Source organism: Falco rusticolus, chromosome 11 (genome assembly GCF_015220075.1).
Source record: "Falco rusticolus isolate bFalRus1 chromosome 11, bFalRus1.pri, whole genome shotgun sequence".
In the NCBI taxonomy this organism is placed as follows: Eukaryota; Metazoa; Chordata; class Aves; order Falconiformes; family Falconidae; genus Falco; species Falco rusticolus.
Genome location: NC_051197.1, coordinates 21441590 through 21467211, shown reverse-complemented (window position 1 = coordinate 21467211; position 25622 = coordinate 21441590). Strand labels below are relative to the sequence as shown.

The window sequence follows — 25622 nt, the reverse complement described above, 5'->3', positions numbered from 1 at the left end:
TTAATCAGTATGGCTTAGGATTGTTCTCTTAGGGAATTTGCAATACCATGACTTAAAATTTTATAATTTATAGCAGAAGTAACATGCAGAGCTCTTCTAGCCCCATCCCACTCAAACCCAGCTGAAATTACAGACACAAATGAAAGAATCTGTGTGTAGGACTCATGTTCATGTGGTGTTTTTTTTAACAAGTTGATTATTGTTGTACTACTTGCTATTTATGGGACTTGAGGAGTTCGTGATCTCCCCCCATGTATAAAACTGCCAGCAACTTAACAAGCATCATCATCTCTTGTGTTCGCCTTTTTTCCAATCAACCACGTGAAAAGGTTAACCGTGTCTGAAGTAAAGAATTTTATTTTGTGCATTTCAGAAATAAATGAATAATGACATTTTCTAAAAGCAGTTGTTGCTGTGCTTGACAGACACGTAGAACTCATCTTTCCATTTTACATTACAACATGCGAGAATGATACATTATTTTACTTGAATTCTCAAGCTAATAATCTTTGAATAAATCAGGAGCTATTAACTGTACAAACACTGGTAACATTCAAAATTATTTCAACTGGGAGGAAGACAAAAAAAGATGTCTTGATACCATATAGATCAAGAAACACCAACTGGAACACAATGGATTCACAGTTCTAAGGTCTTTAGTTTATTTCTAAAACATTTTACTGATTAGAACTCACATTACTAGAGGTTTTTGAGTGTATAATATAAATTATACCAATGAATAAAAATATAGTTCAGGGTCAGTCAACATAAGTCAACTATTTTTAGGGAATAATGACTTGGGTATACAGTCCATCTAGATGATTATTAGATTTAACATTGCTTTCTTCCCTCTTCATTTTTAAACTGTCTGGCTTGACAAAGCATTGAGTAGCTTTGTGAATAAAGAAAAAAAAAAAACCCAAACCCAATAAACCACCAACATCCCCCTCCCCCCCCCCCCCCCCGTTATAACCTCAAATCTTACTTTTGTTGCTACTTAACAGCAAAATCAACCAATATGGCACATATTTTTCTCCTATTGAAAATTTTTATCTGTCACTAAAATTATGCTCAACTAATCAGTGCAGAAGCAACATTTTAAAAGGGCATGTTTAGAAGTTCCATAACATATGTATTTTTGTATACACAGAGATAATTTCTTTAAAATTTTAATATTAAATTAGAAAAAAACCCTTGTGACAAATATGCAGTCTCTCAGCAGTGCACTGTGCAAAACAGTGGAAAGTAATCTGTATTAACACAGGAAGATTTTAATGAGTAATTTCTCACTATTTTTTTTTTTTCCTAACACTGAGTGGTTATTGTCCATGTATATAATACCACACCTTGTGGAAATCTATCAACAGTCATAGCTCTTAAGGTGTTCTTCCAATTTTAAAATGTTTTTATCAAGTAAGAACAATTTATTCTGCCATATTCTCCCTGCTTTCCAAACCATAGGAGCTATGAAACATACCTTGAAATAATAAACAAGAAATAATTATCTAGGAAAACAGTACAACGCTAGTGATACAGCAGAACATAAATCTCAATATCATTATCAAGAATTTTTGAAAGGTCAATACATTATGAAAGACACTTTATATGTCTCTTACAGATTAAGAAAAAAAACCCAAAACAAACTTGTGGCTGACATTTCAGTAATGTTTTTGATTAAATGACATCTCTCATGCATTCTGTCAAGAAGATAGATATTTCCCAACTCATGTACTGCAGCAGCTCAAAATTTGAGGTACAATATAGACCTTCCCTATTCGTAACTTTTAAGTACTGAACACTTCAGCAAAAGAGTTCAAATACTTATAAAACTTTCAAATAAACAGTGTGAATATAGCCACTTCTCACAATCCATCTATCTCCAGCCTATTACATTGCCCTTAAACATATCTATCTGTAACACATCTCCCTGAACACGACAGCACACTTGCACTGTACTTTAGACCAGGTACAGAAAACTTAAAATATGGATATAATAAAATCTTGATCTACATGTTATTAGTGCATTGTAATTACATCCTGTGTGTATTTTTTCAGCATATACTGTCTAACATTAAGAAATACAATACCAGTTTAGCTTTCTTTCCCTGTGAAGTGGAAAACGTTGTCAGCCTCACTCTCCATCTCTTTATGGTAGTAAGATGGAAAAATAGCGTGAACAGAGAGTTGAGAATTACCAGCTGCGCTGTCAACCACCCTTCAGTTTGGGAACACTGAACTGAACTCAATAAGGGCATCCAGGCATCAAAATATGAAAGAATATGGATGTTTTGCATCATGTTCACTGGACGCTGTTCCAAGAGAACACCACATAGAGGTAGCATGCATATTCTTATTGGTTTTAATTTCAAATGGACTATAAACATATTGCCTTTTCTGGTGGTACACTAACATCTCTTCCCACTGATGTTACGTGTTACCACCCACTTCAATACAGCTAGGATTTTCCTACCAATAAAGAGCTGAGGTGACCACGACACTTCAATAAGTTAATTTAATTAAGCAGTCAAGCACATTGACTTCTGTATATTTGGCCTCCCATAACATACAGGCTGTGCATTGTATGCACATGCTTCTTATGAATTCCTCATGGTGAAAAACAGATTTAAATGAAGAAATAGGTTGGCTGCATGGCCCACAGTATTTACGTAAGTTTAAGAATGGATTAGCATAGAGTATAACCTCATTATTGCTTAAGTTAACTCTCAAAATAAAGTTTTTGAAAATTTTATATATAACTTCAAAGGTTTTATTACAGTATTCATAACCTTTATTTCTGTGGTTGCTTAATGCAGCGTTCAACTGAACACATTAAAAAAAAAATCCCCATAATACAGTTCAACAGAGAGACAACGTATTATGCCTTCATTAATGTATGGTGCTACAGCAGAAAGCATACCAAACTCAGAAAGCTGTAGGTTAGTCTACTCCTCTATAAGCATGCATTTGCAAAACATCCATTTATTCTTTAAAAGACAAAGAAAAGAAAAAAAAAATAAGAGCCATGCTACTTAGTTTTAGCTCTGGAAAGAGCCACCTCATTTTGTTACGTTAAGATTTTGATTTGAAAATTCTAAAAAACCAAAGCTACTTAAAATTAAGTTTGTGCATATTCTTAAAATTGCTTCTTACTAAACGTTTCTGCATCAAGAGTGCACTGCAGTTTTATTTTATTGTCATGGCCTGATTTTCAAAAAAACAACTGAAGCCCCACACAGTTATAGGGCACAGCAGCTGCTGGCATTCAGCATCTTTGAAAGTCAGGGCACAGCTTAAGAGATTGTGCAGAACTGGACATTTCCCTTGCAGTATAAGCCAAGTATCTGTTTCTGCCCAATAATAAGACCACAAAAGTTTCATCAAATCAACCAAAATAAACTTTTACAAGTCATAAAGGATTTCAAGGATAACACCAATTGACCAGGCCTGAGTTTCACAGCTAAAAGGACAATACTGTCCATTTTCATTGGTCAGTTCTGGAAGTCCTTTCCAGGATGATCTAACAAAAGAAAAAACAAACAAGTATTGTTGTTAGATTATACATGGAAATTAAAAGAACATTCAATTTTAGAACTTTTTCGAAGATTATCTCAGTAGGAAACTGAAAACTATGACTAAACGTCTGTTGTCCTACAGGCACAGTATGTTCTTTAATAACTGAGAACTAATTAACTTTTTTTTCCCCTGCACTGGGAACTGTAGTTTTTTTTTTGTGAGGGTGCTTCTCTTTCAAAGCAGTCTCTGCTACTAATATCTGAACTTGCACTACTGCCATGTTGCTCACGTTTCTTATTCAGGTATTTCGCAGCTGGAAGAATATGAATGAAATAACTGAATGGTATTCAAACTGCACTTGAAACAGGATTATGGTCCTAAAAAGTTGTAATGGCTGGAAGACAGCATGACTACACAAGCCCTTTTTTCCTCCATAGGAATAAAAAAATCCCACAAAACAACATATTTGCAGAAATACCCAGAAATTGAGCCTGTTGCTACATAAATAATTCTGTACACAAATGAAATACCAGAAAAGAGTATAAGTAAACCATTGAAGAAGTAAGGCAGAAAAAACAAAGAATATTACCAAACTGCAAGTTATTTGGTAACACTACCAAAGGCGGCACTGGGACAATATATTACATAAGGCAAAAAGCTGCTAACAGATTGCTTTTCTTCATCACATGGTCAAACCAACCCTTCTGTCACAACTAGTCCTACTGAATTACTTTCCTGGGTACAAATAAATGGACATTTGAAGTACTGCAGAACAGATTATACGTAAGAGATATCAAGGGTGAGATCTTTGTTTTGTTTGTTTTCATTTGTCTCAAATCCTTAAGAATTAAAACCATACAGGCAGAAAAATGGGGGGAAAATAGTGTGGGTTTGTTGGTTTGGTTTTTAAGAGGAAGAACTCAAAATGCAAAGGAACATTTAAGGGCCATAAGCAAGTTCCTCTGTCTTCTTAGACTATCAGGGTTATTAAGATGTGGAAACACTGTCATACCGATTTCGTCATTTACAACACAAGAAACCCTACCAATATTTTGCATCAGTTTATCTGCCACAATTTTAATCTGTCACTACTAGCCCTTGAACTATTTTGTTTTGCAGGTTGTTTTGAAATACTTTGGTTTTTTAAAAAACTTGCCAACATGTTTTTATGAAATTAATCTTTCATATGAAATCAGAACCTAATTTTTACATAAAGTTTATTTTGCCCAGTCTTCACACAGGAAGTACTACTAGTTCTGCAATCTAGAAAAAGCACTAGATCTCAGCTGTACTTGAAACCTGACCTGAGATCTGCAATAGCACATGTAGCAGTATGTATACTTTATAGGTAGAAAACAGATGCTGTTCATATTTAGATCTGTACTTTTACATGCAACTGGAGAGTGGATACCACTAGTTTGAATGAGTATTTCAAATCTGTGTTAGTTGGTATCTTACCTTTCAAGGTGAACATAGTGGCGAGAAAGAACATTCTTAATCATAACTACAGTTTTTGCATATATCTCTGGACCAATCAACTTTGAGAAATACAACTTGGCACGAAGAAAATATCCAATAGGCCACAGCCATTCCTACAACAAAGAATGAAAAAAGATTATTACTATAGCTGTCAGTTCGAAAAGGTGACAGCACATTTTCTAAAACTGAAGAAACTGGCTCTTACAGGTCCTTGGTGATAATTAAAACCTCTGGCTACATTATAGTTGTCATTGTCAAGAGCGTTATCATATACTCCACAGTAAACCATATCACTGCAAGAAAGAAAAAATAAATTATATAAACAAAGCTTTAGCAAAAATGATACATAAATGGAAAACAAATGAACTAAATTTTTCACGGTATTTACATGTAATTATGGTAAAGTTAGGGAGGACTCCACCAGGTTCTGTATTTTACATGTCAATGGAATTCCAAACCCAAGCTTAAAGTCTTGGAATGACTTGAATTCATTATTTTGCCTTTATGCGTTTACTCAAAAATATAGCTCTCTGCACCATATCCTATGTAAGTATGTAGCAAGATGCAAATTCCACACCTTTTATAATACCATACTTGACTTGCTTACTGTTTGGCATCCAACACCACCCAGTGATTTTCTACATAAATAAAATAAATTGCATGGAGTTTTAGAACAGCAAAATAATTGTTCTGGAAGTATTTATTGCAACTCTATTTCACAGGTATATATATGTGAGGATTTTAAGACAAGAAATAACCATGCCCAAATGTCAAATAATTCCTGCTGTTATGTTTTGTAATTCACACTTATATCTACTATACTTACTCTGGGTCTAAGGTTTTCATGCCTAACGGACCAAGCAGCTTTTCCTCTGCTATCTGCAGAGCTTTCCAAGCTCTCTCAGGTGTGAACAACTCTGGAGCCTGATAAAATAATAAAGACTTTATGAGTAAACTTTGCACATGTATGCACATGAAAGTATGTTTATAAACACAAAAGACTACAAAAAGCTTAAGTTTTGTATTACTGAATCAACTTCTGGAACCTACAAGTCAGAGTAAGCAAGAAGACAGAAGCTATCCAGTACTGTTTTAAATTTTTTACTTTAATTACTTTTGCCAAGTATTATTACTGAAGCTCTTTACAAACCCCATAAAGACAAACAATGCATGCTATTTAGCTAATTTGATGGGAAAAGCAGCCTCCCAGACCTAACCTTAGAAGACATTCTGAATACAGCAAACACTACAAATTTATCCTAGCTACACACCAGACAGGTATGTCATTAGCTACAGTCCTGTCAAGGATGTATTTTTCGGGGATACTCCAAGATAGACCAAGCAGAGGATAAAACAAACTTTCAAAAAGTTATTCTAAGCAAAATATGCTCCTGGCATAATGCCATGCAGATGAACCTTACAATGTAAGCTTAGTTGATTAATGAAGAAAATTCTAAGCGCAAATGCTTCCTCCCACTCTCCCTCACTTACCACAACCATTGCTATTGTAAAATTTGGCCTGAGTTGGTAATCACACCATGGACTTGAAGCTCCATAACTGTCCTTATAAATTCCACGTTTGTGAACGAGATTTGGATGTTTCTCATTAGGATCTGCTGGGTTCTCAGAGACAAAGAACAGCCTTTCAAAGTGGCCCTGAATTTTTCTGTTCCACTCATCATATGTGATAGTCTCCTCCTTTCCTGCAAGATGTTACATACAGGTTTTATTTTCTGAAAACAGCCACAGTGGTAACACCAGAAGTACTGTTTTGCTTATTGAAGCTTTACATAAGATACTCCTAACACAATAAAGGCCACAGTAGCCTTGTAAGAAGTTGTGATCTAGAACTTGTATTATACTGCAGATCAACTTCAACACGTGCACAAGTTTTTGGGGTTTTTTTTTCGGGTTTTTTTGTTGTGTTTGGTTTGTTGTTTTTTTTTTTTTACACGGCACTTTAACTTGCACTTAGCTAGGAGCAAACACAATAAGGTACTGTGATCTACAGTAAATATTTAATTGAGGAAGTTTAAAGTTTATAATTAACATTTCAGCATGGTAACATGTCAGCTCTTTTATAATATCTGGTATACTGATTCTTTCTGGTTTTGAGACTTTCGAATACTGTCAAAACATTAGGATGTGTCACTTTTAAAAGCCTTCTCTTCCTGAATTCCTGACACTTAACAGGAGCAGACCTAAAATCACCTCTCTCCAGCTGGTGATTTCCTCATGTTTAGGCCAGTCCTACAGTTCAACACAAGTAGCTCACAAACCTCAAGCGATACTAGAAAAACATCAAGTTTTAGTCAGCAGAACTGTGCTAGGGATATCTTCATGACTGAGACAGACATACATCTTAAATAAGCAATGCTTTTATGAAATACACACACAACAAACAATGTAAAAAAAGCTGCTTACAGTTTTTGGAACAAAAGAGATAAATCCTCAAAATATTATTTCTACATCTACAGATTGTAATATCGCTGTGTACTGAATTTTAAGTTGTCTTATTCTAGCCATAGATTTTAAGAAATCCTGAAGTGACAGGTATGTTCATGACTTAAAAATCTGTACTGTCTTAGGACCAATAGGGAAAGAAAAAAAAAATATCAAACGCACATATTCACATTTTCTAAAATACAGTTAAAGAACCACTAAAATGATTGTTTTTCAGTATTATCCTTTACTGAAGAGTAAGAAGGCTTTACAAGGCATATATATTCACTCAAATATAATCCTTTACAAAGTAACTTTGTAACCAGAGCAGTATCCCCTGAAAGATAAGGGACATAAAAATATCCATGTAAATATTCACAAGAAGACGTTTTCTGTGTTGTGAATATTGAAAGAGTTAAAAAAAAAAATAAAATAAAAAGGAGAGTGAAAAAGTGCCTTGTGTCATTTTACTTCGCATTCTTGTAATGAATGATGTATATCCTCATAACACATAATGATCCTATCACTTATATCCATTTTTAAAAATGGTATTTAGGATCCAAAATTCCTTTGTAATCCACACCTGAATACATGGAATAAAGTATCTGAAATATTAACAAGACAATATCAACTCTTAAGAAGCGCTTGTAGTAACAACAGTTTTTAATCATACAAAATACCTCATAAGTGTTTCCCCTTTTACCCCTAAACCTTCTTAAGTAGTTTGATAGTCATCCCTGATGATAAAATCATGGCCATATAACGTTTAAGTTAATTTTGTACTCCAGTAACACAGTTATGTGATGTGCCTGTTTTTACCATGTCTTTTTACAGTGACTCCACAGAATGGAAACACATTTTTCCGTGATAAATCCAGCAACCAGCGAACAGCCGACTTGCACAGGCCAACAATTTCCACAGCAGAGCCATCTCTAAAATAATAATGATAAAAGAAGCCCAAGAATTACTTTAAGAAGCCTGTTAAAGTTCAATAAGTAACTCAAAAAAATAATCTATAAGTATCTTACTTAGACACTTTATTTTTCCCTGTTGCCCTACTAGTCCTGTTTCTCCTGTATGAGCATCCCACAGTGTTACAGCATTGCAGTGTTTTGTGAGTAAAAGTTCCATCATCATCACTACCACCATGATCTTCTAAACCCGAGTCACACCTGTCACCCATTTCTCCTGCAAATAAAGTCCTTAGACATTTCAATCTCTCCTTGCAAGGCAGCTACTCCATTCCTTTGAGTTTTAGCTGCCCTTCTCTGTACCACTCTTTATTATGTACTTCTTGAGACCAGCCCTACATGTAACACTCAAGACAGAAGTGCATCTTGCAGGTGCAAGGTTTCACAAAGACAGAATAATACCCACTGTCTTGTTCTAAAAACTCTTTACTGATGACACCCATTATTATTATTTTTACTAGCTTTTTTGGCTGCTGCTGTACATTAAGATACAATTTCAGAAAGCTACCAATAACTTAGATTTTCTTCCTGTGTTGTAGCTCAGTTCTGACAGCATTGTGTAGGCATGGTTTAAATTATTTTTCCCTAGATGCCTATTCTTTACCTATGTCAAAGCTTATCTGTCACCTTTAGACACACTCAGTTTTATAGGGTACTTTTGAGTTCCATCAAGGGCCAAGAATAAGAGAAGAGAACATTAGCATAAGCAGACTGCACCAGTTTACTTCCATTTACATCAGTAGGATTGCAGCTGATAAAGAAACAACAGAGGAAAGGGTTGAAAACAGATGAGGTGTTTATCAGCTAACAGCCAGGGAATGAAATTCATCATAAACTGGCTATCAGATACTTTTTTCTGTACAATAGACTAATTTAAAGAGGTATTATACCTAGCTAATTTGCACAGATACAAGATAATTTCATACCAGTGATTAAGAACATGAAAAAAGGATCAGCCCCAAACAACTTGGTCCTCTGATGTTAGAACTGTTCAAGACAGAGATTCTCATCTACACACACACACTTTGGTCAAACTTCGGTAATATTTCTCCATAATGGAATACTCAAGTCCAAAGTGAAGTACTAAAATGAACAATAAATGCACTTCTTGGACTTGCTTCTTTTTCCAGGCAATATTCAGATAACCACCAATGCATAAATTTCATATTATATCATACTGAGTTTTACTGCCTGCTTGATGTAAAATTTTTCTCCAGCATCACCCGCTTAGCCTTTCTAGGGCAGACAGCTCAGCTTCTCTTGGTTCCCAATTAAAATGCTTGACTTGTCAAGCAAGACAATGTTTTCCTACAGTTCTCACCCACAGATGGCAACTGATTTGAAACTGACACTGTACTAAAGCAAGGATGCATGCAGCAATTTCCTAGCTCATAGTGAAGAGCTTATTTTTAAAACATATAAACTCAACTATAAAAACATAAATGTTGTAGATACTTTTGAATTCTAAATAAGTATTCAAACAACACTATTATCAATCGATACACCTCCTATAATACGTCTAAACAACAAACTACTGCTAGTACAACAAGTATCCAATTTTTCCTGAATTGCATTTTACTACTTCACTTTAAAAGTCGAATCTTTGCGAGGAGCTAAGACCACGCCTGAAGTTGAGGGCTTCACCTGCTGAAAACACACCTTTTTTTCTTCATATGAGCACAAAGGAAAACAATACCATTAACAGTTTAGCAGGCAGAAACATTTAGAACAGATGACTTCTCACATGTGTTAACGGAAGGCATGGTAGTTCTACTGAAGAATTTCAGATTAATAAGTAATTTAAAAATCCCCCCTCAAAGCCTGGATTTTGTACCTTGGGGTAGCTGGAATTCCTCTGTTGCGAGCTCTGTCACTCTCTCCCATTTTATCCATCCAAGTGCCACAATTGAAGCGGTTCCCTCCAAAGACAAATCCAGTTTCAAGATCAACACCTGCAGTTACATTAAAACCTGCCAAGCAAGAATGTGTGTGAAGTCTTTGTTTTAAACAGAACAAAATGCCAGCTGCCCCCACCCCCATCCAAACTTCCTAAATAAGCAAAAACATCTCCAAACAAGATCCGAGGTGGGTTTCTGAAGGCAACTGTACTTTAAGTGAATTTTTATTTAAAGATCACTTGTACTACAACATAAACCGTTGCTGAAAATAAACAATAAGGCAATTTAAAATCCTTAAATGTATTTTAAGTAATTTTTCAAAAATATACCGAATAGCTAGAGGAAAAGAAATATGAAATATCATTGTCATCTTTTAAATTGCATAGCAAGAGTTCTATATGTATTACCTTCATCTCTCATGTTTTGATCTATCTGTGGACCAGCATTCCTTTCTCGGAAATTTATGCCTTCCATGTGTCGCTGCATTGCTTCCTGTATCACTTCATAAAGTGGCTGATCCTAGATTGATCGTGTGTTTAGAGGAAATGTGAAAGGCAAGATGAAAAATGAGTAGAAAGGCTCTATCTAACGTGCAAACAGTAGCAATTCTTAGGCTCTAGTTTATGATACTTCAAAAGAAAAGCATCTAACAATTTCAGTGGCATCTTTCTCAATGACAATACATTGTATATTGTTTTTCATATAAACATATTTTCAAGACAAAAACTGAGGAAAAAGTTCAAAAGCTGATTGAATTTTTTTCTCCATCCCCAACCCCTGCACCTGTCTAATCATGTGATACAGAAGTAGAGAGAAGTGCCTAAAATGTGGAATTCTTGTCCTATAATCAAATTGCACCATAAACAGAGAGTGGCAGGTTCTTATAGCTAGAAAAATTACATCCTTTCATTAAGAAATTATAGTTGTGTTAAATACTTAAATCAGAAGTGAACTTTACCATAGTGCCTGCAGGCTGAGGAGAAGAGTCATCTCTTGGGTACATCCTAGAAACAGGACACCTGAGAATGTCTAATCCATTTGGAACAATTTTACAGTAGTCCTGGATACACTGAAGCCACCACCATACAGCATCACGGCAATTGTATCTGGCATGTGTCCCCTGGCCAAGCAGATTGGGAATGAGACCATGTCTTAAAGTCCCACCAAATGCTAAAATGATGTTTCTGTAACAAAAGAAAAACACAGTTTGATTAAGTTACTTTCATGGCCATTATTGGACCAAGCATTAAGTACAAAGCATACAAGAGTTTACCTTAATAGCAAGGTAAGTCAAGGAGACAAACATGATCTTAAAGACAGATGCCAGAAGTTTGCTGTTGAAAACTACATATTACTTCATTTAGCATGAACTCCTTTTACAATGAAGAGTCATCTATTCCCTGCAAATTCCCCAGACTGAATACATTTAAATCAGTTTGTACAAAACATACATCTGCTCATATGGAAAAGGTTGTTTGCTTTTTCATAGGTAGTGATATAGAGCCTGAATCCAAATCCCACCGAGGTGACAGGGAATGTTTCTACAGACATTGTTTGGGATTACACTGGTATGCATACCGCTGGGTGGGGTGGAATAGGGATGGAGGGCAAGAACAGATGGGAATTTCCTATTAAAATACAGAGAGGTGACAGCAACTGAGGTTATGAGAAGTTTCATTTGGGAACCATTGTGCATACCTGGCAGAAAACATGGACTCCAACTAGCTTTAAAAGGCAATATAAACATACTAGTAGACTGCAGACCTTACTGCATGAAAAAGGCAACGGTTGCCCAAATGTAAAACAGCAGAAATACACACCAATTTAAAACAACTAATTTTTATGGTTTTATCATGTGGTGAGCTCTGCTCAAATCAAAAGATTGACAAAAATATTAAATCAATGAATCTGGCTTGTATCTGGGTCATTTGTCAGGTTAAGCGTTTCCGAACAGATACCAAATTGTAACAATGCACAATTAGCTGTTTTCTAGACAAATACTAGCAGTTACAAAAAAAACCCCAACCCAACAACAAAAAACCCAAAAAACCTTCCACAGATATGCAATCATACCTTTCTGGTTAATATAGTATTCTCTTGCTACTTCAAATTTTTGAGTAAGTAATTTTGATATTATTCCTCAGCAACAATGACACAAGCACATTTGAAACAGTGTCGCTTTTTTTATGGACAAACAGTAGTGTTATAGAGGTTAAAACTACCCTGTCTATACAGAACATCAGCTTCATATCACTGCTAAGAAATCAAAAGGGAGTAATTTAAGTAGTATTTTTAACTCCACTTAGAGAGAACTCCCAAATCCATCTAGGGCCATTCAAGTTTTATACTGCACATCAACTGTTTCTAATAGCTTGCATGTCATCTCAAATTTTGAGAGCATGCCTTCTTCCTACCTAATTGCAAAACCGTAAGAAGCAGTAACAACTCAGCCTTACCTCGCCTCTAGATAGCGCCCAGTAACTAACATTAGACCTCTCAGTGCAATAAAGGTATCCCTTCCCCAAGAGCGAAAAATTCCAGAAGAAAAGTGAGGTAAACCTAAAAAGAAATGTCATTGTTCATCTCATTTATAGATATGGCAGAAACCTCAAAGTACACATGTATGTATAAAATAACCAGAAATAAATATATATTCACATTGGTATTTTTTCCCTAGATTAAGAGATTTAAACAATCTTCTAGACCAAGTTCTCGATAAAACCTCCTTTCAGAACAACTTCTAGAATTTCAAGATCATGCAACACAATTTCTCATAGCAATAACAGACACATTTAAATGTTTATTAAATCACTTTGTAACTTAACCAAGTGCTATCCTTTAATTAAATTTAATTAAAAAAAGCAGAAAGGAAACTAACAAAAAAGCGCCAGAACTATGACAGGATTTATAATGCTTTGTTGGCAAGAGTTTAGATACGAGAGCCATGCCATCTCAGAAACATAAAGGGGTTAAAGACCGGAGAGCTATGAATATCTTCAGGCCAAAACCGTTCTTAGCCACTATAAAAGGAACCCTGCTTCTCTTCTCCAGCAGCTTCTAGAACTACATCTTACTGCAGACTTTATAACATGTAACCTTAAAAATGATTAAAACAATAAGGCCCATCCTTGCGTTTTCTTCCAGTTATTCACTTTTTCAAACTACCAAACAAAAAAGTCCATACGGTGAAGTTTCAAAACAGCACCGTCTTGTGCATGCTTGCTAGAACAACATTTTAGGTTTATCACTTATTTTTCCAAAGTATTTGCTAATACTCAAATACGGCCTCCACACCTCTGCAATTTTGTAGTATCTGGCAACAGCACTTGAGAACGACAATCCATGTACAAGTTAAAAATCTCAGAAGCAACTACCAGCTCCTATGTGAGGGGAATATTTAAACCCAAAGCCTTTAGTATAATTAATCCTTATGACCAATTTAAGGGAACATCGTGCCTCTGTGCTTCTAGGTAACACTAAAGCAGGCAAACAGAATGTTACTAAAACCCAGAAACTAAAAGCAATAAAACTCCAGGAGAGAAAGACAGACAGCAAAAAGAAAAAAATAAACACCCCGCTGAGACAGAAGCCATAGACTTTGTGGATGTTAAAAGTTTCTATGGTTTCAGAAAAGCAATGGGCCAACTCAGAACAAAATAAACTCATTCTAAGCCACTAAACACAGAAGATAATACTTCTCACATAGGACAGTGCCCAATTCAAAGACTGCCAGGTGCTGGCAGAACACTCAAGAGGTACAAACAGTATTTGCTGACTGCTTTTATGCTCATTCCTTTTGGAGATGGTTTCAAGATCAGGCATTCTTCTGGTCTGCTAATGGTTCTTTCTTCTGAGAACTTACAAATAAATTCACCCTTGCACTACACTACAATTCAGTTCCTAAATTTGTGTTCAATAAAGATAACCCAAAACTTACTATGCTAAACATATTTATCTCAAGCAAGTCTTCTGGAAAGAAAAAAACCCTGTAGTTACGGATCTCCATATATGATAAAAGCAGATATAGCTAAAATGTCTCTAAGTAAAGTTTTTATAAGCTCCCCCTCCCCCAAGAGCAGTAACATGATTGTCCCCAAAGTAGTACCGCTAGACAAAACTCCTATTTAATACGGGCAAATCTTTGTCTTAAACTGAAGTTAAAGCACAGGGGGAAGTGAGGAAAACTACTACCTACACATTTTATATGTGGTTGCTGACATATGGATCCCAAGCATAATGGAGACAATTTTAATATAGTTACTAAAACCAGTTTAACTGTTTTGGAAGACTTTACTTCCCCTTCCCCCATTCCAAATATTGTCCTTACCAGCTGCCAAGGAAACACAACACTGTTCTTTCTCATTTGTAATCTCATTCAGCCTATAGGGAACATCATGTAAGGAAGGAGATAGATCTGGCAGACAAGAATATCTTCCTATCCCACACATCTGGACTGAACCCAAGGAAAGGTGTTTAACAAATGTTGATCCATTCTGCACAAAGCTGTAATCCAACATAATTAAAATAACTTTACATTCAGCAATATCAGTCTATAAAATGTACCTTTTTTCATTTACAGGAAATTAATGTAATTATTATGCATATTAAATACAATAAATGAACACAGAGCTAGTATTAGTATTTTGCACATAAGATTTAATTTGTAAATCACTTTCCCCCCCAAATAGGTGCCCAATTTTAGCCTTAAATTTTAATTTATTAATGCTAATGGGTGTGTTTATGTCAAACACTTCTAGGGAAAAGGGGGAATTGTTTTGGTTTACTTGGTGCCTACATGCCATCAAAAATACAATAAAAGATAATTTACTATGAAAAAAGTTTGTCAAACCTAGTCAGTATTTTTAAAGATCACCCCATTTTTACATATATTCATATAGATTAAAAAATTGTAAATTAATAAATCAGTTAACACATTGTCTAAAATAATGCCACCTGCATTCCTGACTAGTTCATCTCCAAGCGTTTTTTCATAAAACATACTACCTTCCACATGGTATCACAGCCATACCAAATTCTATTCCTATTTTAACATCTGTATTTTCACAAAACAATATTCATTTGTTCAGAATGTTCATAGCTAGAATAGGGCCTCCATTAAATCAATCTCTCCTCTTTCCAAGAAACAATGGAGAAGCAGACACTGAAGATTAAAGTTAATTCAAGAACTAAGCAAAGTGCTCAGTTAACGAACGCTATTTAGCTGTGTTAAAGAAATGTTGAACAAAGCATCAGCATCACTACAATCTGATATCTTCTTTTTTCCCTGAACTTCAAGCAAGAATTGCAGCCGTACTAAAACAAAAAGCAAATAAAGTTTCTGAAGCCTGGCAAAGAAATACTGGCTTAAGGTTTCCTCCTACTACCGCACAATGCCAACGGTAGTTATAAATTCAAACCCTGGACAGACATCTGACCTCCCAACCTTCCAAACCACCATCACTAGAAGATGGGTTTGATATATACTACCAATTTTACCCTTTTACATTTTACGAGTATGGAAATATTCAAATTGCATTGTCCAGCAGACAAAACATAAAAGGTGCAAATATATACAGTTACCCTACAGCTCTGACATGCCAAGCATACCTAGACATCTGTTGCCATCCCACATCCAGAAGTGTTGTGTATGCACCCACTAATATGGCATCAAAGTAACATGGGATGAGGTAACGTGGAATTCTCTTCAGGTAGACAAACATGGCCTTCAACCACTGACCAACCTATTAAAATACAATACAATCAGAAGCTGGTTACACTAGGGTTCAAAAACCAGTGCTTGCAGGATCCATTTACTTCAAATATTTGGTACAATTTTTGTATATTTATGACAACCAAGTTATGCTTGACCACCACAAAGATGAGGTTATCTTCAATTACTAACACCACCACTAGAATGCAACCATTCACATCTAAGAAGTTGTCCATGTTGGATATTTGTCGTAGAATTGCTGTACTCTCCTGCTCCAAAATTTCAGCTACTAGAGATGAACTCCAACAGTATAGAAAAATCTGTACTATATCTGTACTATGACATAAATGGGCAAGAACATAAACTGTAGAAAGAGATTATATTTTGCTAGCCTTGCAGGAAAAAATGAATTATCACAAAGAAGTTATTAAAACTGAGAGCAAAGGAAACCTGCAACTCAAAAGGCATCACTACAACCCAAGTGTGGGACGGAGGTTTCTAATTTTTTAAAAAGACAGGACTGAAGAGATGAAGCTTGAGACCAGGGATAGAAAAATTATCAGGGGGCTAAATTATGTACAGCCACTAGTGAAAATGACTGCAGATCTGGGTCTAGGACTCAAGTGTTCTGGAGCTTCACTATCCCTGCGTCACTGCAAAATGTTTGACACCTGGGGAATATTTTTCTTCTTTCTTCCTAGTACTGTTAAAGAACATTATGACAACCTAATAGGAAGTCACTAAGATTTTCAAACTTGCAGGTGAAGAAAGTACGTGTCAATAAATTACATGATGATGCTACACTTTTAACCTGGAAATTATCAAGGGAAAGTTACTTATGTAAACAGTGGAATTGTAACCTTCAGTTTCGTGTGACTTCAGTATAGCTATAGGTACTTTGCAATTTCTGCAAAACAGAACGAGACAGTACAAATTAAGAACTCAAAAAAATACACAGAAAAAATAAGCAATAGTCTTTGAAGAGCAGTACATCTGGCAAGCATCAGACTAAGTTCCTTTCTAGAAAAACTCAGTCTCTGAAGTCAGATTCAGTATTCACTTCAATATATTAGACTGCTTTATATCACTACACTTGACTTCAGGAACAGAATTAAATTAGAATGCTAAAGCCATTATTATTACATTAGTTATGTAGGTTACCCAGATCAGATCTTCATCTTGTGAAATGAATAAAGCAATTGCCGTGCAGGAAAATAAAATTTGACAAAGACTGTATTGCAATGCAGCTATACAAGTAATCTGAATCCCAGTAATTCCTATCTTCTCAGTGCTGGACTGTGCAATCTTACCGTAACTGTCATAATCACGTATGCCTAAGTAGTATTTAGGCCCTCTTTTGAAAGTACTTAAAAAACCCAAATGGTTACCTCATTTTCATTTGAGGGTAAGTGATAAACAGGGAAGGATCCCTGCAGGCTTTTATGTAAGAGCTAATCCCTCCATGCCTACATATTTTTCACTTACCTTTTGAATTCTATTCTTAAATAGGATTGAGGTGAAGGATGAGAAACATATTAATGGTTTAACCTCCTAAAAGAAATTGCCTAGACAAGAAATATGTTAGACAGACTGAATTTAAAAATATACCAGTAACTGAAAAGGAAACAAACTAGTAAGTTAAAAACCTGAAGTCACCAAATAAGTATTTTTTACTCACTTCTGCACAGGCTCCTGCACGTGAAATTAGACGATTACTGACATAATCAATCATCCAGTCTCCAGATCTTAAGTTATCACAAAATGGATGACCCAAATCATTCTTTGGTCTAATGTCTGCCATCACTGACATTAACCCTGAAGATACAAACCCAACTCTGTATTAAAAGACACACCATTATCACAAATGGCAATTACAATTCAGGAGGAAAAGGCACATAGCAACAGATGCTTTAACTGTATTTAACTGTATTACTTCTCTTGATCTGTGGAATGAGTTAAGATACAACTGAATTGTAGTCTCCACAGCATACAACTTCAACAGTTATGGAAATCACTGTGAAGTAACTAGCACGGTGGAATTCATACATTTGGTAAATGAACATTTCTCAGTGATCTAGTAATGCCTACAGTTTAATTAAATGTGACTTTTCACTGGAGGTACACATATATTTTCTTTTTATTTTATTGAAATTTATTTTTGAAGCCCAGAGTATTGAAAGTGAAGCTTTTTGGTTTAGTATGTAATTTCCTGAGTACAAGACTGATTAGTAGCACGGTCAAGCAGAAAAAAACTTAGGTTTTTTTCTAAACAACGGCACTAGCCATAAACCAGCATTAAGGTTATAATCTAGATTGAGCAGCTCTTGACAGCAAAAAGAATGCTGAATCTATTACCCTGGAGGCCTGCATACTTCAGTGGTGACCAGTTTGGTATATTGTAACAGCCTCCACCATCTTCTTGTTCTTCTGCCTCACATCTATACAGTACTTGATTTAGGTCAGCCAAAGTTAGTTTAGATGCAATACTGAAAAAAATAGCGGAGAAAAAACAAATCCAAACCCAAAAGAAACTTTAGTAAGGAAACAGAGAAAGGTTTTCACAGAAAATTCTAGTTTCAGCCTTACACTAAAATAATCAAATATATACAATTCCCTCACCACTTAATCTTGGAAATGTAAAGCTCAGTTTTTCAGATGTTCTGACATGCTCTGATCAGATGTTTCAGTATTTAGAAACCCAGTATTAAGTACAAACCCTGAACAATCACACCCCAACACTGACAAGTACTCCATGTTGTAAGTCTACTTTATGCAGCAATTACACAGAACATGAACAAAAGAACCTGGGAAGTTTTTACGTATCAACCCTGCTTAGTATTATACATATAGAAAGAACATCTCAGAGTTTTGATTATACTCTGACAATCCAAATGCACCCGCAGTAATAATAATAATAAAAAAAATAATCCTCACTAAGTTTACAGACTGTTCTTCACTCCCACTGTAGTGCTCTTGGTTTTACTGCAAAAATTTAAAGAATACTCACGAAGAAAATAACGTTTTTAGTATAGGTGATGAATGATCATCGGGAAGACTTCCACATTTAAAATGAGGGCTGAACTGGATCAAGTGATTGCGAAGTACACCAACAGCCTCTTGTGCCTTTGGGTCAAGACTAACTCTGTAAATGTGAATGCATAACTTGTAGTAACATAGCACTTACAATAACTATTCTCAAGACTCAAACCAAAGAATCCCATCATTCTAACTAACAAAACAGCCATTAAGGAAGTATAACAACATACCTGAATACTATTACGCTTCCCGGTGTTAATTTTTCAAATTCTATTTCTTGAACAAATTCATTTGGCCCTTTTATGGCAGTTCCAGCTTGCTTTATAATTTTACTGTCTTTGATCTTAGAAAAGAAAACACATTTGCAACTGAAATTCAATGTCTTTTTTCTAATATAAACTATCACAAATTACAAAATATTACATCAGAACATGGATGAAGGAGGCTAATTACCTGGATATGCTCTCTGAGTTCCACTGTGAAATCAGGCAGTCCATTTATAAAATGTTGATCTTTTTTGTAAGGACTAGCACTTCTCTCAGTAGTTCTAGCTTCAAGTACTACTTCTTCTATTTTTCCTAAGGAAAGTTAAAATCATGTTGCAGCTGTTAAGATGCTTTAATTTAAAATTGATTCTTTTGAAAACATGAAGCAAAAACTAAACCCCTAAATATTAAAAATATAAGTCTCTGTTGTACAGCTGAAGAACAACTAAACGTGACAAAACATATAGGGAAGTCTTTTAAACAGCCTATAAACATTCATTACATGTTCACTGGCTGTATTGTATTTAAAGCTTTAATTTTGTTATTTTATAATACATTAACCATAAAATCAGTCAATAATTAGTGACTTTAAGCCTGTCTTTTACTGTTCACCATCTCTGTTACTTTCCTTATTATTCTTTCAGGAGACTGTATTAGATTGGTTTCCAAAATACAGCTAAAGAGGGTTTATCTTCAAAGTGTAACAACTTACATTAAATATCTAACTTTTATATCTATTTTCCTCTGTCCTTTCAGTAATCTACAAACTAAGGCATTCAAAGTCCTGAAGCCACTTGTGAATGCCTTAACATATAACATGTCTGACTTGAAAACAGGCACACACATCCACTCAGAGAACTGAGTACACTTAAAAAGCCAGTTTGGAAAGCTTCTCTTCAGAAATACATCCAAGTAATGTATAAAAGTTCTTATACTTCGCTACTATTAAATATACTAAATACTTAGCTTATTTAATTAGTATTATGTACGTATTACCTATATGTTACCTTTACATTAACTTACGCTGTACAAAGTTGTTTCTTACTAAGATGTATTTTAAAACTACAGATCAAGTTGTATGTAAGAAACCTGAATAGCAATGACATCAACAAGCGTGATATTTTAGTCTTTCTCCCCAGTATAACTTAATAAATAGTAACTCCCTCCCCAACTCCGTACAATTAACCATTCTGCTGTTGAATATTTCTTACTAGTTCACAAACGAGACAGTAAACAAAACCATGCCCTCACAGGAAGCTCACAGCAGGAAGTATACTCAATACGAATGCCTCTGAAAACCCTACGCAAGGTAAGTTTGGTTTTGATTATTTAACCACTTTTGGTGTGTGCATGTTAGCACATACAAAAGGAGTGTTATATACTGAAGATTCTCTTATTTCATGCGTTTGAAATTGAAAGGTACAGAATTAGAATAACTTCAGGTTTTTGTACATCTGCTATCTCTTAAAAAGAGATCTGATTACCTGGGATACACATTTCAGGTACTTCTTTACTGTAGAAGGAAGTTTTAGGATCCCTGAAGGCAGTTCGACTTACAGCCACAACAGACTGGTGCGTGTTAGGGCAATGTCTTGTCACTGCCACTATATCTTCATCAACTTGATCTACATACACCTAGAAAAGACATACCATTGCAACTATGCTCCCTCAGAACATAAATATGAAAAAACTGCATTGTCAACCTCACTTCTTGCCTGATTAAAGCCTTTGGCCCCCAACTCCTGATGCAGCCTGTTTATGGCCAGCCTTCCTGCTAGAATTCCTGTTTGGAAATTAACTTCACCGGAAGACAGGTGTGCTGCTGGATTCCATTTTGCATAAAACCTCTCTTCAGATACTACAGAGATCTGTGAAGAAATTAAGATTTAAGCAAATATCAACTACTCTGGGGAAAAAACCAAACAGTTGGAGTCCTCAACTATATAATCAATTCAAATCTCATGTGAAATTGGATTATTTGAAGTAATAGCAGCTAGTAAACTGCTTGGAATTTCAAATAAGCCATGTTGAAATATATGTTTTTAGGACAAAAAAAAGTTTACAGTTTTAGAAGTAACTTAGGAGTTCAACTGTAGACACATACCTGGTGTGGTACTAGTTCATCATAGCCTTTGGTGCTTCCTGTAGCACAGCATGCCATGGAAACAATCATTGCACTAGGAAGAGCATCATATGCAGACCGGTGCTATGTTGAAAAATAAATAGGGAATAAATAGTGATACAAAGACATAATTCATTCTTCCCAATTCAGCATACACAAGATATACTCAGTTTAACAGAGGAGTTGCTAATCACATGATCGTTTTCTCAATCACAACAGTATTACTGAAAAAAACCTATAAACACACTAAACAAAAGCAACTTAAGAGAAACCCTCAAAAATAAGTGCTCCAATTCCCACCACACACACACTCATTCTGTCCTGTAAAACAGGAGCTTCAGAGAACATGTTAACAAGCAGACTCCACCACTTATAGTAGCTGGAATGAAAGAATTTAAACTAGCTCATTAAGTAGCTTTATATACTTTTTCCCTTGAAAGACAGTCTTGAATGTCACAGGGGGCTGTTATAAAATTTTATTCTCTGCATGAAAACTTGAGAGATCTGAAACACAATTTTCCTAAATATTGCTCAGGAAAAGCATCCAGATTGCACCAAGTCTCCCCATGGTTCAGAAATATCAATTCAGAAAACATTAAATGTAAACTTCGGTTTTCAGTAGAGTGCTCACCTGAATTGGGCATTCATTATCATGTGTAATATCCATAAACAGTGCATGAGCAATAGCTGGCATCAAAGGCCTCAAACGTGGCTGAACAAAAGAGCCAACAGGTTCACCTCCAAAACGATAAACTAACCTTCCCTCTTCATGGCTATTATAAGCAGTCATTGCCTCTAAAGGACAAAATAGGTAAGTGTTTCATAATAACAACTACCATAGAGTTCAGCATACACAAAGATGTTAATGCAGCATTCTACAGTTGTTATTTTGGCGTGTTCAGTCATTAAGAAAAAAACCATCGCATATAACTATATTCTCCAGTGTGGATACACAACCTTGGAGTATTCCGTTTACTACATTATGGTAAAGAAAGTTAAGGCACAAAAGGGAGAAAAAAGCAGAGATCTGAAACTGTTTCTCATAGGCTTCAAGAAACTCATGCAACAAAAATCAGACATGATGCAGGACTTGCATAGCAGAACCGTGCTACTTCTTGTTCTGTCACTAGAATAAGAGTGAAATATTTAACCTTCTGTAAACTATGCAGGATGTCTTCTCTTATTTTACAGCTAGTAGTTTGTCTTTTGCCAAGTATCGTAAGAGTCATAATACAAAAACTGTACTCCTGATTACAGAGAGTATGAAATTAGAAGTGCATAATCCAGAAGAGAACTTTTCCTTGGAAAAAGCACGTCATCTATAATCTCTCATTGGAAAGAGACCACGCATACAGCAAGCCTACCTCTTATTAAGGAGGTAATGCCCAGCCTATTCACAAAGATATTGTCCAGCTCCTCATTTCCTGTGAACAGTTCAGCCACTACATACAAATCGGCTCGCAATTTTCTAGCTGTGTCCAGCATGTACTGCAAAAAGCACAGCCAAAAAAGCCACAGAAAGGGGAAAAGTAGATACAAAAAAGGACAAGTTTCAAAGCTAGGCAGGGATTGGACAATAGGAAAATGCCATGCAGCAAAGATAAATAGAAAGCCAAAATTAAGGAACAAAAAAGTTGTTACACAGAAGAGGACACACAAACATAAGCAAAATCAAGAATTAGCATACAAACACAGGAGAAGTTAAATAGAACACGAAGAAGAAGAGGTAATTGCATAAGCAAAGAACATGAATATGTAAGGAAAAAAAAAAGGCATACCAATGTTAGTTTCACATTAAAAACTCCAAACCATACACAACAATCCTACATAATTTTCAACTGCTTATTGTACCTCTAATCAGGCTGGTAATTCCCAGGCGGTTGACAAAAACATTGTCAATGTACTCACTGCCCGTGAAGAGTTCAGCTATCACATAAAGATTAGGTCTGACTGATCTGGCTGTTGCTAGCATCTCCTATAGATCACAATACATTTTTAATGCAAGACATCCATTGTCAGCTATGTATATGCAATAATTAACATGAATGTTAACCGAAAACAGAGTCATTCATATATGCAGTTCATTAAAAATAATAATAACAGGTAGATTCATAAAACCATGTTTATATTTAACAGTTTATTTATGGACTAAGAAATTCTATGAAATTCTCTGAAGACTTTAAGCTAATTACAACTTTGTTTTTAAACAAAAGCTTAACTAAAAATGTAAGAACAAAGGCTAGATAAGAGACACCTGTTAAGGTAAGAAATCTGAGGAAGATACCAGTTTAAGCCCTCCAAATAAATGAATAAAGGAAAAAAATGGCAGGAGTCTTGAAATGGCTGCATTTAAGTGCAACTTACAACTTGTGTGGGGAAATGAACTTGTTTTAGAGAGCTCTTCACAGATTTAGGTAAGCTCTGTGACCAAGGTAAGACAAACAAGCTGCACCATTCAGATCTATTGAAAGCTAATTTACCAGGTACGTACAATTCCTGGATGTAGTCAGCTCCATAGTAAACAATAAACACTGATCTTAGCAATAAGCATGCCAGACTAAACTTTTTGCAGGTTTTTTACTAACTTTTAAATTCTGGGAAGTAAACCACTTCCTGTTTGTTCCAGCAATAGCAAAATATATATATGGCAAAGAAACACTAAGACTTCCAAATGTGCCTTGGCAATGACCCCAGCTAAAATTGACACACTGGATACCGGCAGTCACTGCACTAAGCCCATATAGCTAAATAAGGGCAGAGTTAGCCAGGTCCAACCAAATCCACAGTATTTCAGCTAAAGCAGATAATTAAAAGATACAACAGTTACACCACTCTACTGTTTAAAGCAGGTGAAACCGTATCTAAACATCACCAGTCAAGAAACTTTGCTTATGGTAAGAGGAAGAGTCATTCACACCTGAACTCTGCCTTATAGATCCTCCAGATTTTGTAGCAACAGGACAAGACTTATTTCACAGACAGAAACTGCTTTATAATACACATGCTTAATTTTGCGTACCTCAGCTACATGAATAGGTGTTGAGTGACAGTTGTCAAGACGAACACCATGGAAATATTTGGCAGTGATTTCAGTGTATTTTTTCATATGTGCCCAGAGGTATGGACAATCTTCAGGTTTATTACCATAACGCAGTTTGACACTGTCTCCCCAACAAATAAGCTCTCTTCTCAAGTAAACATTTGAACCTGTAAGGGAAACAAATTCACTGTAGTGTGTGTGTGTATATATATATATATATAATGTGCACCAAAATGAAAATGTGGTATTTCATTCTCTGCTGCTGAAAAGCTAGAGAACACTGATGAAGAGTAAAAATTTTAACAATAATCATATCAGCTCAAGAGCTATATACCTGACACTGATGTATAATTTCAGACTACTCCAAGGAAATATTTAACTCCTCTAGTGATACTGAAATAATTCTTCAGCTTGGAATCAAATTCCTTTTAATTCTTCAAAGTAGTATAAAAACTGTACATGAGGAAAAAAAAAATAAGAAAAAAGCAGCACACAAACAAACAAAATCAGTAGTTTGGCTGTTTATACTGGCTGAATTCAAAAAAGCATCTCACTGCGTTACCATAAATAAACTGCCACAGCCACAATTTAAAATTTCATCTCCTGTTAACAGCAGACTGTGATGATGTAAGGCAAATTTCCAGGTAGGTCACTTAAATGGACAAAGTCCTTAAATAATTCTTGTGTATGAAAATATTTATCCTTCTAGCTTCATATACTATTTTTGCCTTCTTTTTGATGCAATCAATAATAATAATAAAAAAAATCTTTAAATCAGAATTCACCTGTAATATACTTACTGCATAGAATATACTGACATTTAACTGTGACAAAAACTTAAATATTCAGTCATTTCTAAAAAAAATAATATTTCTGTACTATATAAACCACATCTTTGACAACGGGAGAAGTACAATTTAAAAAACAACCCACCTACCAAACCCCCACACTATTTTCAACAAGTAATATCCGGGTATGACTGCAGAACTGTCAATAATCAGACCCCACATATGAGAAATAAAATTAGCTTTGAGCCATCTGTCTTCTGAAAGTATATTTATATTCCTCTTATTTAAACCTGATCAAGGCATGAACAGGGTCAGCACCACAGAGGATAGGTAAGACATAGCTACTCCACTGCTTTC

General features: G+C 35.3%; 1 protein-coding gene across 4 annotated transcripts in view; it reads right to left on the bottom strand.

The window, feature by feature from the left end:
• Window positions 1-330: 330 nt before the first annotated feature.
• The window catches only part of AGL (amylo-alpha-1, 6-glucosidase, 4-alpha-glucanotransferase), a 39564-nt gene continuing 14272 nt past the window's right edge, over window positions 331-25622 (bottom strand). For 3 of the 4 annotated variants that reach the window (XM_037403640.1, XM_037403642.1, XM_037403643.1), the window contains exons 12-34: window positions 24457-24644; window positions 22802-22925; window positions 22069-22232; window positions 21420-21521; window positions 21031-21183; window positions 20800-20950; window positions 19503-19627; window positions 19280-19392; window positions 19021-19155; window positions 18369-18499; window positions 17692-17828; window positions 15911-16044; window positions 14631-14806; window positions 12760-12862; window positions 11262-11487; window positions 10711-10822; window positions 10240-10375; window positions 8254-8366; window positions 6484-6695; window positions 5819-5916; window positions 5198-5285; window positions 4972-5105; window positions 331-3517 (exon numbers count right to left, since the gene is read on the bottom strand). In XM_037403640.1, the coding sequence (XP_037259537.1) occupies window positions 3400-3517; window positions 4972-5105; window positions 5198-5285; window positions 5819-5916; window positions 6484-6695; window positions 8254-8366; window positions 10240-10375; window positions 10711-10822; window positions 11262-11487; window positions 12760-12862; window positions 14631-14806; window positions 15911-16044; window positions 17692-17828; window positions 18369-18499; window positions 19021-19155; window positions 19280-19392; window positions 19503-19627; window positions 20800-20950; window positions 21031-21183; window positions 21420-21521; window positions 22069-22232; window positions 22802-22925; window positions 24457-24644 (3173 nt within the window). In that variant the 3' untranslated portion in view covers window positions 331-3399. Of the gene's footprint in view, window positions 3518-4971; window positions 5106-5197; window positions 5286-5818; window positions 5917-6483; window positions 6696-8253; window positions 8367-10239; window positions 10376-10710; window positions 10823-11261; window positions 11488-12759; window positions 12863-14630; window positions 14807-15910; window positions 16045-17691; window positions 17829-18368; window positions 18500-19020; window positions 19156-19279; window positions 19393-19502; window positions 19628-20799; window positions 20951-21030; window positions 21184-21419; window positions 21522-22068; window positions 22233-22801; window positions 22926-23288; window positions 23413-24456; window positions 24645-25622 lie in introns of all 4 variants that reach the window. The other variant, XM_037403644.1, reaches the window with a different exon arrangement.